The 14,170-nt window shown below is 36.3% G+C and overlaps 8 protein-coding genes across 8 annotated transcripts; 2 read left to right on the plus strand and 6 right to left on the minus strand.

Moving 5' to 3' along the window:
- Nucleotides 1–185: 185 nt before the first annotated feature.
- Nucleotides 186–629, minus strand: MED10 (mediator complex subunit; the record flags this gene model as incomplete). The annotated part of the gene is made up of 1 exon (XM_015611141.1): nt 186–629. One exon carries the CDS (start codon nt 627–629, stop codon nt 186–188), a length of 444 nt encoding a protein of 147 aa, XP_015468041.1.
- A 174-nt stretch (nt 630–803) lies between these two features.
- On the plus strand, nt 804–1,736 carry AC631_02312 (uncharacterized protein; the record flags this gene model as incomplete). Its single annotated transcript, XM_015611142.1, has 1 exon — nt 804–1,736. The coding sequence occupies one exon, from the start codon at nt 804–806 to the stop codon at nt 1,734–1,736; it is 933 nt and encodes a 310-aa protein (XP_015468042.1).
- A 197-nt stretch (nt 1,737–1,933) lies between these two features.
- AC631_02313 (uncharacterized protein) lies at nt 1,934–2,191 on the plus strand (the record flags this gene model as incomplete). Its single annotated transcript, XM_015611143.1, has 1 exon — nt 1,934–2,191. The coding sequence occupies one exon, from the start codon at nt 1,934–1,936 to the stop codon at nt 2,189–2,191; it is 258 nt and encodes an 85-aa protein (XP_015468043.1).
- Nucleotides 2,192–2,483: 292 nt separating this feature from the next.
- AC631_02314 (carboxymuconolactone decarboxylase family protein) lies at nt 2,484–3,509 on the minus strand (the record flags this gene model as incomplete). Its single annotated transcript, XM_015611144.1, has 1 exon — nt 2,484–3,509. The coding sequence occupies one exon, from the start codon at nt 3,507–3,509 to the stop codon at nt 2,484–2,486; it is 1,026 nt and encodes a 341-aa protein (XP_015468044.1).
- A 190-nt stretch (nt 3,510–3,699) lies between these two features.
- On the minus strand, nt 3,700–5,877 carry AFG1 (Afg1p; the record flags this gene model as incomplete). The annotated part of the gene is made up of 1 exon (XM_015611145.1): nt 3,700–5,877. One exon carries the CDS (start codon nt 5,875–5,877, stop codon nt 3,700–3,702), a length of 2,178 nt encoding a protein of 725 aa, XP_015468045.1.
- A 163-nt stretch (nt 5,878–6,040) lies between these two features.
- Nucleotides 6,041–8,200, minus strand: AC631_02316 (phosphatidylinositol-3-phosphatase; the record flags this gene model as incomplete). The annotated part of the gene is made up of 1 exon (XM_015611146.1): nt 6,041–8,200. The coding sequence occupies one exon, from the start codon at nt 8,198–8,200 to the stop codon at nt 6,041–6,043; it is 2,160 nt and encodes a 719-aa protein (XP_015468046.1).
- A 164-nt stretch (nt 8,201–8,364) lies between these two features.
- JIP5 (Jip5p) lies at nt 8,365–10,083 on the minus strand (the record flags this gene model as incomplete). Its single annotated transcript, XM_015611147.1, has 1 exon — nt 8,365–10,083. The coding sequence occupies one exon, from the start codon at nt 10,081–10,083 to the stop codon at nt 8,365–8,367; it is 1,719 nt and encodes a 572-aa protein (XP_015468047.1).
- A 256-nt stretch (nt 10,084–10,339) lies between these two features.
- AC631_02318 (oxysterol-binding protein related protein) lies at nt 10,340–14,023 on the minus strand (the record flags this gene model as incomplete). The annotated part of the gene is made up of 1 exon (XM_015611148.1): nt 10,340–14,023. The coding sequence occupies one exon, from the start codon at nt 14,021–14,023 to the stop codon at nt 10,340–10,342; it is 3,684 nt and encodes a 1,227-aa protein (XP_015468048.1).
- Nucleotides 14,024–14,170: the final 147 nt, after the last annotated feature.

Below are 14,170 nucleotides of genomic sequence, written 5' to 3' on the forward strand. Positions count from 1 at the left end.
AATACGAAGGTCAATCCATTGAACCAATACTTTCTCTGCTTTCTAATTTATCCTTCCTTGCATATTGGTGAAAACACTATATTCATCGAATATGTGTCTCTTAATTAGAGCCATATCCGATATAAGTCGGTGGTTCAATATCATGAATCGTTTAAAACGTTGTCATGCAGATTTTAATTCATAAATTATTCCTCGGTGGGGGTTGTTCTTTTTTTGATATCTTCAATTGCATCACCTAGCTCAGGGAACTCTTTACTAAGTTTGTCACCTAACACATCTCTCAACTTTTGAAATCCTAACATCTTTCCCTTGAGTCTTGCGTTACTTCTTGCTGTCACCTCAACGAACTCTCTGGTGTAAACGTCAGGATTCCTACCATCTTCAATATACGATATCACATCCACTGGGATTGGATATTGCTGTGTAAATCCGCTGTCTGTTAAGGAGGAAAGTTGACTAATTACCTGATTGGTTTTATGGGTAAGGGCTGTATGTGATTGTTGAGTTCCTTGATTATCATGAACTAATACTCCCAATTCAATAAAAGAGTCAATCAAGCCTTGTAATTGTTCGGCAGTAGATACCAATGGTTCGTTTCCCGTGGTTGGATCGATGGTAGCTGTAGTCATGTTTGTATATTTCCTTCAAATAGACCTCTTTGTAAGAACAATAAATGTATTTTTTAAGTAATTTTCTGTTCTGGGAATGGTGCGAATTTTAAAAAAAATTATGGATGAAGACCTTTATTCAGAGAAAGTAAAGTCAGCACAACTGCCTCAATAATTGGTTGTATAAGATCAGAAATGACGTCAAAAATAGTAGTGCTAAGTTATAATCCTGAAAATTTATCAGAAGGTTTGAAGGCTTCTTTGAGTTTAATGAATGGAACTTCGGAAATAGGTTTTTCTGTGGACAATTCTACTCTGGATGTTACACACTTCCCTTCGTCTAGAATAGTCAAATTACAATATAGTAATGGACGGGGCGAATCATTCGATGGAAGTGATTGCCTGTTACTTCTGTCCCCTTCAAAATCATTTCAACTGCATCCTAGTCGTTCGGCTACACCTCCAACCCTGACCGGGTCCCAAGAAGTTGCAACTATTAGCAACTTGCAAGATTTCAATGAAGATAGCCATAAAAAGTATAAGAAGAAATCAAGGAACAACAGTGACCCATATACTTCGATATATAGACCATTTGAAGACCTAGAACGTAAAGCGAGGGAAGGAAGGTCTACAAAATCTAAGGATAGGCTGAAGTCTCAATCGCAGCTAAAAAATGGCAAGTTACTGTCAAACCCCCACCGTAATTCATTGAATGGAAAAGACCACAAATCGCCAAGAAACACACCTGCTCCAATAAAGACCCATAAACAGGCCATAGATGGGATGGTCCATTACAAGAAAATAATAAAGACGTCCGATATTAGTCTTCAAGAGCTAGAGGACGATTGGCTCCTTAATATGCGCACAGTGGCCGAAAGATTACATTTTTTGAAAGAAGCATATAAGGCCGTTCAATTAACAAAAAAGAACAAGACACAAGGGAAGTCTGACCCTAACGTCAAACTACATTTGAATTCAAGTGTGGTGGATTCGTCTTTGTACCTGGAAGAGGATCATCCGTCATCCAGTCAAAGTCAACCACAATTACTACAAAACGATGACGAAGACAGTGGTAGTAATAGTAACAGCAATTCTTATACCTTCTTAACAGCATCAAATCCCATATAGGGAACTATGCATCGCCACTAGCGATGTTATAGGCTTCATCTAGTGTTCCATATATACTATTAAATATATATCCTGCATACATGTTTCTAAGGACATTTCTGTTTGGAAAATTGTAGTTAGTGGTTTAAGGAACAAGCGATAAGAAATTCCATTTTCGAAAGCGAATACATCTAATAGTATAGATATATCAAACCAATATGAAAGCAGTTGTTTCTACTGGTAAGGCATACTTTTGTACAGTTTTATCTGCATTCGGTGTGATTATTTTATCAGTTATAGGATATTTATTCAAAGTAGGTCATGAATCTATGATGGGGTCAATTGACGACCCAGAAGATGGGGCTGCTGTTGCTGGTACTGTTTTCGGTGCTGTTTTTGTTTACCTTGCATTCTTAGTTTTCTGTGGATTACAAATTGTTATAATCAGAAGACAAGACAGAATTCAACTAAATTGATTGGAACCAAGTATGAAGTGCTTGTTTTCTGAACGATATACACCTAGAACAGAATTCCATAGTCCAAAATTACCATTCAGGAACTTTGAAATGGGATACTTACATTCAGTTCAATACTCGAGTCTTATACTCACCCGTATCATCAACTTAATCGTTCATAGACATGTAATTCCATCTCTTGATCGCTTTGTTTGATAGAATTTATTTAATAAAATAACCATTTTACGTTTAAAACATCTATTCTAATATAAATAGAAAATTGAATATGTAAGTCAGAAAGAGAATAGGCGGATTATAACTTGGCGACAGCGCTTTTTCCACCCGTCCAAGTAATACCACCAGTCCAATCACAGATGTCGAAAACTAATAATCTTAAATCGTTCATTTCTTCTTTGGTATTACCAGTGTTGAGTGCCCCTTTTAAATGACCCTTCAACTGTGGATTGACATCTTGTGGAATCAAACTGGCCACAACGCACATCGATGTCTCTTTTGCCGTTAAAATATCAGTAAAGCTCAATAACGGAGAATAGACATTATAGAATGTGTAGTTCCACAAATCAGGGTATGCGTTAATCATTTGTCTCCTAATACGGTTATTAACCTTGTTAGTATACACCGAATTCCAGAAAGCCGACCCACGCTCCAAGTCTTTTTGTATTTGCTTGGTGTTAATGGACAGACTCGATATTGGCCCATCAATTGTTTCAGACGCAAGTTCCTTGTTAGCTTCGTCATTTTCAAAATTGGTTCCAGCTACATCTTCCTGAACAATATCTGAAGAAGGAACATGTCCTGGATACACAGAACGTGGTCTTTCAGAAACACTTGATGGTCGCATACTTGTTGGCGTGACACTCTTCAAGATCATTAACGCATTGATGGACTTTGGTAATCCAGATAACGCGGCACACTTTAATATTACCTCTCTAATCTTGGCAGCCACCATAGTTTGCTTAGCAAATATGTCTTCTCTTCTCGAGAACTTGTAGTTAAGTGGTAACTTATCATGGTAGTTATATGGTATGAAAACATCTGGAAGATTGACCCCCACAGCTGATAAGTCTTTAAATTTTTCCGAAGAGGATATAGAATCCTGTGCAAGAGTTAACAAGTACTTGTCAGTAAGTAATAAGTTGTCCGAAGATGAAGAAAATTCCAATAACTGTTGTCTTAAAGCAAAGTGGAATACCTTGGGGATCTCCTGCGGTTTATTGACAACAGTTAAGCAAGCACAGGCAATTATATACCATGAGTTATGTAACGATGGATATTTGTAAGCAAGTCTTACAAGTCTCTCTGGTGTTAATACTGTCATTTTATCTAAAGAAGAATAATATGATGGACTTTGAAGTGTCTAGTGTGTTTTCTTCTAGAAATCTGGGGTGTCCTTATTATTTTTCTCATGCGAATTCATTATCCGAGGATGCTGCGTATTCCATAAAGAGTGATTGGATATGTAAAATCTATAGGAATCTATATATTATATCTTTAGAGTAACATTTCTATCATTCATTATTTCTCATACTTGATCTAATCCAAGACTTGGCAATTTTATCCTTTAATCTCTTTCCTTGCTTAGATGACCATGATCCCATTGACCAGAAATGAGTCAACCTATCAAACACAGGAGCTATACGGGCATTAAATTGCCTAAAGGGTATATCATGGCCTTCTGAAAAATCTTTGGGCAAAGTATCAACAAGCATTTTGTTTGCAATTTGTCTCACTGATCTATTATCTTTGATTAGTTTGTCAATTTTTATATCCACAGTTCCAATGTCCAAATTTGAACCTCTTGAAGCAGTATCATAGATGGAATATGATTTCTTTTCCCATGGCCTCATAGACTCGTCGATGGGAACCCATCTGCTGGAATTTTTCCATGTTTCTGAACCAACCATTTCTTTTATTCTCAGTACTGCTCTTTTATAAGCGAACTTTTCATCCTCACCGGTGAATGCCTTCAAGTTTTTAAAATTTACAGGGTTTCCATGTTTGGAGTCAGGATCATCATTTCCACTTCCAAAGAGTCCATTTGTATGTTCAGTATGTGCTGATGTATGTTTTTGATCATAAGATGAGACGTTTGGTCTGTATGGGTTCATCATGTCAATTGTGGTTCTTGCAAACATTTCTTCATCTTGAACGTCCAATCTATTATTATTAAGATCACTTTGCCTTTGAATATGATCTGGCAATTTTCCCTCAATCTGGTCAGGGAAGAACAAATAATCTACTTCGACATCACTCCGCATGAATAATTGACATTTTGCCTCGTACATCGCATCTAATAACGTAATGAACCTTCTGGCTTCGTTTTTCATTTTAAGTGTCATCATAGGGACATTATCAAGAATAATAGTTCTGTAGCGAGATGCCAAAGTGATGTAGTCTGAAGATGAAAATAATCCTTGACAGATATACGAGAAATCCAAATAACATACTGTATCGCTTTTGAACGTCATGGGAATATGAGTGGTTCTACTGTAAACAGTTAAAGTTGAAGGAGTACCACCTAATGTGTTTAATGGACTATTATCGGTGACTTTAATCGATTCTTCGGGAATTCCCAAAGCTTTAACTTTAACCAACTTTAGCCAGTCTCTTTCGTGGTTCTCATTCAACAGCTTATCTATCAAGTACAGATCTGTAGAGAGATTTGAAAACTCAGATCTATAATCTTTCGATGATCTCATATCAACTGATTGGCACCTTGCATGTAATATGCCAACAAAACTTTTAAATTTAGTCTTATGAAAATCATTTGAATAAAGGTCCTCAGGCAATTTGTTTGATGTTGCGACTAGAACACCACCTAATTTGAAGTAGTATGTAAATAAAATCTTAATAATATTTGCCGATGCTATATCTGGCAACATGAATTCATCTAGCATTAATATAGTATTTTTATCAATCATTTTCTGAGCAATTTCAAACAACACAAATTCATTCTCCATACTCATTTTCCGTTCGGCCTTATTATTAGACATTACACTAGTTAAATGCCTTTCATTTCTTATCTTATGCATTTCATTAAAAACCCATAGTATGAAATTATTGTAATGCCATCTCATTTTAGATTTATGAGGTAAAGAAGCTGCAAATATATCCATAAGCATGGATTTTCCACATCCAACCTCACCATTAACCAATAAGCCTTGTGGTGATTCGAAATTATATAATTCCTCTTCGTCTGTCATAGTTCGTACCAATTGTCTCTTCTCCGCCTCAGGATCTTTACGAAATATGTTTTGAATAGATCTTAGATTTAACTGTGGCACATTCCTGCCCAGCTCTCTAATAGCTGCCTCAGCATGCTTTAATTCGATCTTTCTTAGAAGCAAACTAATCTTTATCAGAAGTTCCTCCGGTGGTGAATAGTCTATAACTCTGTGGTACAATTTTTGAAATTCCTTCATTACTCTTAATTGGGACTCATCCTTTTCCAATAATCCCTGTTGAACATAGTTCTGATATAATAAAAACGGGTCTGTTATGGCAATGCTGTTTTCTTCTATATTCTTTAAATCTGACCTAAATGATGGTGTTCTTCGATCAACGCCATGAGGACCAGAACCAATACTTCTAGTATGATAGAGTCTTAAATCACGAGGAAATATATTCAGTACCGAGGCTTTATATATGCTTGTCCTAAAATCCTTGAATACCTTTTTACTTGACATAATAGTTGGTGATATTAGTTACTGTAAAGAGAAAGAAAACCTTCGGTGGACCCCAGTTTAAATTTTATCTTATCCGATCAGTGGCTCTATTCCGCGAAATATCGGATCATCGCTACGCGAGTATATACGGTGAAATTATTGATTAGTCTATATATGCAAATGCCTATTTATCACCAGCAGTACCCTTTGTAGTATTAGATAAGTTCATTTGGGCAAATTTACGATCCAAGGAATTAGATAAGCCGTTCATTTCTTCATCAGACCTACCATAAAGCTCGTACCACCATTTGATGTCAGTGAAATTAAAGAATAATACACCATCATCTTGCAGACCATCTGATTCCGGAGAGTACAGTTTATTTATAAACTCAGCTGGTCTTGAGTTGAAATAATCCCACACAGAGACAGTGGATTTACTGACTTTATTGATTTCCGATTCTCTTTCACTATCACATAAGAATGATCCATATTGACAAGAATAATAATGATAAAACAAGCGCTTCAAAAATCTACTGTTAAATTCAAAGACTGAAGGGTTCTGACGGTACAATTGGTAGACACAATCCAAGAACTGGTGGAAAATTGGAGATTTCTCGTTACTCCCAGCATACGGGAATGTGGATGAAACAGACTTACCATTCTCGGGGCCATCTATGTCTAAGTTAGACTGCGAGGATGCTGCAGAAGCAGTATTCTTTATATGATTTGCAGCTCTTTGCAAAAAGGAGGTAACGGTTTTCCCTGTATTGCTAATACCAATTACAGAGCTTTCATTTGTTTCAGAACTTTCTAATGATGGCAGCGACAGTGATGTATTTTGGTATAATTCCTGTTGCTGTTGCTTCTGTATAGTAGCACCAATGCAGCCACCGTGGTCTGCCCTGGTGAAAAATTTAAATCCAAAACTTACCCATTCCTTTTCAATAAGCACCATAAATCCTTTCATCGTTCTGTAGTAAGGATCAAGACACAACTGCAGCAACGCAGATACTTGTGATGTACGATCCCATCCATCCGAACAATGAATGACAACATTAGTATTATTTAAGTGAATAGATTTTGTTATGCGGTCAACGGATTGCAAAATTATAGAGAGTCGATGCAACCACTGAGTTTTTGTAAGAGAATGCTGAAGTAGCGGAAATGCAGATCGCCCATCGGTATTTGAGGACACAGGATACTTATCCAACTCGTTCAAAATGAACGTGAGTTTGTTTAATGAATCTCTCATGACATGGATATTGTCAATGTTACAAAATATCTTGTCTACTTGTCGCAGGGTGCTTTCATCATCATTGGTGGCTTGCTCTTTATCTTTCGAATTTTTCTTGGACCTACTGGCACGGTAATTATCTATATTCTCTGTCCCAGCACCTAAGGCATGTTGTGCCATTGCATTTGTAATGGGCCTTAAATCAACAATCAAATTTCTTTGAGGTTGGCTTTGTAAAACATCTTCAGTAGATAAGGAGTCAAATCTCTCTCTCTCTTGACATTTAAAAATTTCCCCTATAAGCTTCTCATCTTGAATTGATCTATTCTGTAGATTCAAACCAACTAATGGTTGGGAACATCTTGCAATCACATTACCATTTATACTGGCTCTATGTCTATATACAATAGACGGTATTCTCAGCTTTGATCTAAATTTACCTGCGTGCTTTAGAACATTGTCAGATATCGTAGACGGTACGACAAGAAGGTTTGGATATGACAGACAATATTTATAATCATCATTGATTCTTGAAATTCTCCAGAAGGCTTCATTTTCAGAAACCAATCCCTGTCTCTTGTATTCTGCAATTGGGTCATATATGTACCAACCTCTAGTTTCCAAGTTTTGTTCCAATGTGTTAGGTTTGTAATCAAAGGCATAAAAAGCTCTTATATCATTTTTCGTTTTAGGTGTTGTAATTAAATTGCTCAACTTCAGAAATACCTCTGCACATGTGGAATCATTAACAAAGTCAAACGAATAGTATGTGAAATCTTTGCATTGTATACGTATATGAGAAGCACTATAATGATCGAAATTCTCGTCCAGATACAGCGGTGGTTTTGGCGAACTTTCATTATTACTACCAAATGGTGAGTTATTATTGTTATTAATGCTATCTATCCACGATGATCCTCTAGCCTTGGATATTTTATCAATTATTGGATAACAAAACCATATTTCTTTTGGATTTGAAGAGTCTCCAGATGTGCTTGGAAAAAAACTAAATACAAGATGATAAGGGGATAAAATCAATGTACCTGAAATGCAATAACCTCTACGACTCAAAGTGACATTTTCTACCGTCGACACTTTCAGTTGTTCCATCCTATTCAACTAGAATGTAATATATTATGGTTAGTTGAATCTTGATGGTATCTCTTATCAATCATATTTTAACAAATCTCGACTTTCTAATCAAGCGGTCATACTAAATCGAGACATACATTTTGTGTATAATACGAAAATTATATACATACAATTTCTATATCCTATAAATCATCAAATCTACGTATACCATGTTCATGCTTTTGCATGTTTCTGATTTGTTTAGTTGACATTTGCTTAGGTTTTAATTTTTGCTTCTTTTTATTAGGTTCTTCAGTGTCTTCATCGTAATCTTCTTTGGTCGATTGTTCTTTAGTCAACTTGTTTATATCAATGACTTTTTTGTTAATATTAGTCTTATTAGATATTTCAGGAACATTAAATCTCTTTTTACGAACGATTTGTAATGGCTTTGTCGGTTCTTCTTTATCGACTTGCTCTACATCACTATCAGTTTCAATATTGTCATCATTTGAATCAGAAAGCGCTACATCTTGCAAAATTTCCTCCAGACTATCGTTTCCATTATCACCGTCCGAATCATCTGAGGCATCATCTTCGCTATCTTCATTAAGAGGGATATCATCGTGGTCGTTTGCATCGCTATCGCTATCATCGCTATCGATATCACTGTCACTGTCACTGTCATCAATATCGCTATTCAAGACTTCTTCTTGGTTTGACCATATCTTCAAACTATCCATACCTGCACTAATAAGTCTATAGTCATAGTCAATATCCAAAATACCTACTTCATCAGCCGCTCCATATTTTCCACCAGCAGATGAATGTACTCTTGTTTCAACAACTTTTCCCTTCTTATAGTTAATTCTATGTAACAATCCTTCACTATCACCACACCATACAGAGTCCACCATTTCTCCATCATCGCAATTCATGGTAGGGATGATGGCATCAATAGATGCGTCCTTATTGACTTTAATACGAGATAACTGATCCATGAGTCTATTCTTTGAATTTTTCCAAATAGTCACTATACCTTCTCCGTGAGATACTAATACAGTATCATTCTTATTATCATTGACGTGATCCGAAGCAAAACACATTGAAAGCAATTCATCCTCTTGATCATCGGATTGGGTTATAATACCCTTACGAATATCAATATGTGATAAAGTAGTGGAACCAAGAGTTAAATAATGGTAAGCCGAAACAGAAGGCATTGGTAGAATGTGGTTAATAGAGTCATCATGTGCCTTTGAAACGTTGAATTTCAATTGGTTTGATGCCATGTTGTTGCTGTCATAAACTAAAACATCACCATTTTCAGTTCCCGACAATAAAAAGGGATGCGATGTAGAATGAGCAAGCTTAGTGATTGCATCTTTCTTCTCAGAATAGTGATCTGATATGGTAGCCTTAGTCACTACTTTTCCTGTTTCAGTGTTAGCTTTTTTAATAATGTGGTCTGTGCCTACTGAATAGATATTTTCACCCAATGAATTTTCAAGTGGGTCAAAAATAGCAGACCTACAAGACCCTTTATGTCTTTTGGTTTTCCAATTATTCACAATGTTTAAACAATCTGGGATCTCCGTATTATCTTCGATGACTGTCCACCACTTCTGTTTCAGTTGAGACACAGATTTGTTGATATTAGCTATTTTACCTGTCTTAAAAGCTTCTTTCTCTAATAAAGAAAGCTTTTCACGTCTTGTGCTCTGATCTTCTTCTAATTTATCAGCATCATATGAGCTGCAATATATATGCCCAGTAGCCAATCCTGATAATAAAATTGGTTTGGTCGGATGTGCAGCAACTGTAAATAACGGTTCAGGATATTTAAGCTCAACTATTGGTGAGACAGATGATTCCAATAACCTGGCTGCATTAGTGGCGTTTGACTTTTTCTTCTTTGCCATGTTTTTTCGTTATGGTTTACACTAGGTTAACGATAAAAATAGTTCATAAGATGAGATGAGATGATTTAAAAATGCGCATTTGGTTAAAATCGCTACATATCGAATTGAGCATTATCTAGGACCACACCCGGCATTTGAGCTTTTATTGCATTATACTTTTGCAAACTACCAAAGGCTAAAATAATGAAAAATAAAAATACACATATATATAACAACAAATTAGATAAAAATCTAAGAAGCTATCACCTAACTAGTTTTAAAATATATCACCACAATGCTCTAACTTTCCGTCCCTTCTAAGTTTCCAATACTCATCTTGGAATTCCCAATAATCATCACCAGTAACAGGATGCTTACTCTTGACGAACCAATTTGGTTTATAGGATTTCTTAGCTAACTCTCTATTCTTTCTTGCTCCTCTTTGCTTCTCCTCTACTCTAACCTTCTCATCGGATGCAAGGTCGTATTTACCATCTTCCATCGCTCTTTGATCAGGTCTGAGTCTAGTATCAGTTGGAGGTAAATAACGCTTCAAGTTGTTATCAATACCATTTAAGGTTATGGCGAAGGAAGTTAAATTAAATGGCACTTTAGGTCTTGGAGCTGCTTGCCAAACTAAGAATTTATTACCACTTTCTGGATCATTCGAAGTCTTTGAATTACCAACGGATTCAGAGTCGACCAATGAATTACGTCTTTTATTTTCTTCTTCGGGATTACCAATAACTTTCTTACCAAATATTTTAGAGTTCCAATGACCACCTATAGCCCAATGCGTCTTACCAGATTTGTCAACAACATGTCCCGATAACTGATAAGCTGACGAAGCTCTCCAACCTCTTTGTTTCATATCGACAATGATCTTATCACCAGTTGTATGATTTGTAACTTCCATCTTACCAAAATTATCTACTGTTGGATTACCAACCATAATGCCAACCACTGATGTGTTAACTTTCTTCCAACTATACAATTCCTCATCAACAACTTTGCCTTCTTTATCTTTAACTCCGTTATTAGGTCTTATAACACAGAACATTTTACCAAGATGTTTGAAATCAAATGATCTACCCTTAAATGCTGAAGCAACAGCATTTTCACCATAGTAATCCCAATTCACTGATTCTGCACTACATGCACTGATCGGTGGATGGTGGCTTACCTGTTCCACAATTAATCTGTATTTATGATCTGGACGACAATATTCAAAAGTTTCTCCTAATAGTGGATTGAAAGGTTTAGCAATTCTGTTAATAGTAGATGCGTATTCTGATGCAGCAAACGCAGCCACATACACCATACGTAAAGTTGAATCATCTATTTGGGCCGCCTTATCTAATAAGGTTGAGTATTCAATATCTTCTGCCAATCTTTGTAACAAAGATGTACACTCGTTAAAGGAAACAGGTAATGTCATTTTTGTCATATCTTTACCAATCATAGATTTCAAAATTCCCCATAAACCGATTTGAGGTCTATTATCTTCACTTAAGCCTAACCTATCTCTTGGTGGGTTTTCATAACCCAAGAAGGAACCTTCCTCGTTAATTTTATCAAGTTTATATTTCTGACTCTTAGTGTATACTTCAGCCTCAACAGCATTTAAATCGTCTTCTTTAGAAATATTATCTTTTGATTTTTCGACCCTTGAATCATCATCAACTTTCGTAGCAGTTGAATAAGTAGATTCATCATCATTATGTCCACTTGCAATAGCAGCACCACCTGCAACACCACCCGCAACACCACCTGCTATAGCTGCCTTGTTAGTGGAAGGTCTTGTATCATTATCGGTAGAGAGGGCTGTTTCAGTTTCAAGATCTTCATTGCTCTCTTCAAATTCATCGGCATCGAAAAATTCATCCTCTGAATCGTCATGTAAAATGTCTTGCACAACTCTGCCATTATCGATTTCATCATGGTTTTCGAAATAATCATTTCCTTCTGGAACTGATTGATTTTCAGTGCCTTTGGGTGCGTCTACTGATACGGATTGGTTATGTAAACCAATAATACCAGCTGGCCCCAAATCAGATTTAGCACCTTGCTCAACAACGTTTGGAGTCGAACTACCCGGGGTCCTTACGGTAGCTCCGCTTGAAAAGTATTTTCTCAATTGCTTTTTCTTGTCCTCAAATTCTAAGAGTTTCTCTTCCCGTTGTGCAATTTCGTTTTCTAGTTGACGAATAGAATTCTCCCAAAGTCTATTAACTTCTAATTGCCTCTCTAATTTACGTGATACAAATTTATCTCTTGAATTTATCAATGAATCATATTTTAAAAATAATTCTTGAATAAGGGCTAAAGTATTTGCGCCGACAGACGAGATATCTAAGTCCTGGGTATCGGTTGCCAGTGAGTTCTTGAATACATCCAAAAGACTTGACATCTCGATATCCAACAAACGTCTTGTTGAAGAAATCTGATCACCTAACTGAGAATTGCTCAAATCATTTGACGCTAAATCTCCCCTTTGATCTAACGAATCATTCTCACTATCGTACGCACCGTCTATATCATCCAAATCATAATCAGGAACGTCAAAATTTGGACGATCTTCGCTGAACCTAGATGGAATTTTGTTTTCTTTAATTTGGGTCAAGTTTGGAGATACGCTGCCAGCAGCTGGCTTGGTGTCTGAATCACCAACCGTGCCCCCGGAAATAGTCGAAAAAGTACTTGCCCTTGACACTGGACCCTCATCTTCAAAGCTACTCGCCGAATTGACAGAAACCAGGCTGCCAGCTCTTTTATGCTTGGTACGTCCTGGAATATGCAATTTGTGACGACTTTTCTTCTCATGGAATTCCTCGGGAGATTGGTGTTGCTTTTCAGGATTTCTTTTCTTCAAATTGTCCTTAGCAATTGTAATCGCATTTTGCAATGTCCATACCCACCTATTGGTTTCTATTGGATGGTTTGCTTTTAAATGCCATCTAATATCATTTTTACCAATTATTTCGAACTTTAACTTTTCGGATGAATCTAAATGTAAGGTAGCGAAACCTAAATTCAAGGAACCTCTACAAGAGTTATTCGTATCATCTTGATTAGCATAATAAGATAAAATCCCATTCTGGTCTAATACGAAATACCTCAACTTATAACCAGAAGCAAAATTTGTCCATTTTCTAAGATATCCTTTGTATGTTGGAGCACCCCCCGATTTGATTGCATTATTAGTGTTTATTACCGGATCCATTATATTTTCGTCTTTCGATGCTGATTTAATTAGCTTCTTTAATGGGTCGTTCTTTCCATTAATCAAGTCAATAGGTAATTTTCCTCTCTTGTCTCTCTTGAACGGATCTCCACCATGTCTTAAAATCCAGTCACACATTTGGATATCATCCTTTTTAATAAACTCATGCAAGACTGTGTTTCCCGTGTCTGGATCTGCTCCATTGATATCTAATAATTCAGAGGCCCTCGAATTGTGCACTAATAATGCTTCTAAATTCTCAAAGTCTCTGTCACTAAAATATTGACGTAATTTGCAAGCAGCCGTCTCAACAAACTTGGCTCTTTCAAACTGCATCAATTGAATAATAGTCATATCTTTACATAATTCCACAGGTTGCTTCTTTTTCAAATTCACAATAGTATCGTTGATATCCGGTAATGACAAAAGATATTTAACAACCTCCATTCTCGACGATAAAGCAGCAAGATGCAACGGTGTGTTACCATCTCTATCCTGTGAGTTGATGTTAAGGTCAAATTCTCTAGAATTTTTGATCAAATACTCCAATGTAGACATTGGCGCCACTTGAACCGCATAGTGTAAGATTGTTTGCTTCAAAAGAGCAATATCCGTAGTATGCGTTGTGGACGCCGTGGATGATAATTCCTGGATTATTGCTCCAACTTTATCATTGTTTCCACTTCTCAACGCATCCAATAATTTAAGCCTTAGCAATGATGCGTTCAACTGGGACATGTTTAACTATCTCTTACTTTGAAAACCAATCGCTTGTAGTCTAATGCTTATTTAAATATTATACTAGACACTTTTTTCAAGAATTTCAAATATACTAATTTGACCAATTGTTTCGTTAATGCGTTATAAGTTTATAAAAACACACTA

This window comes from Debaryomyces fabryi (genome assembly GCF_001447935.2).
Source record: "Debaryomyces fabryi strain CBS 789 chromosome Unknown contig00039, whole genome shotgun sequence".
NCBI lineage: Eukaryota > Fungi > Ascomycota > Pichiomycetes > Serinales > Debaryomycetaceae > Debaryomyces > Debaryomyces fabryi.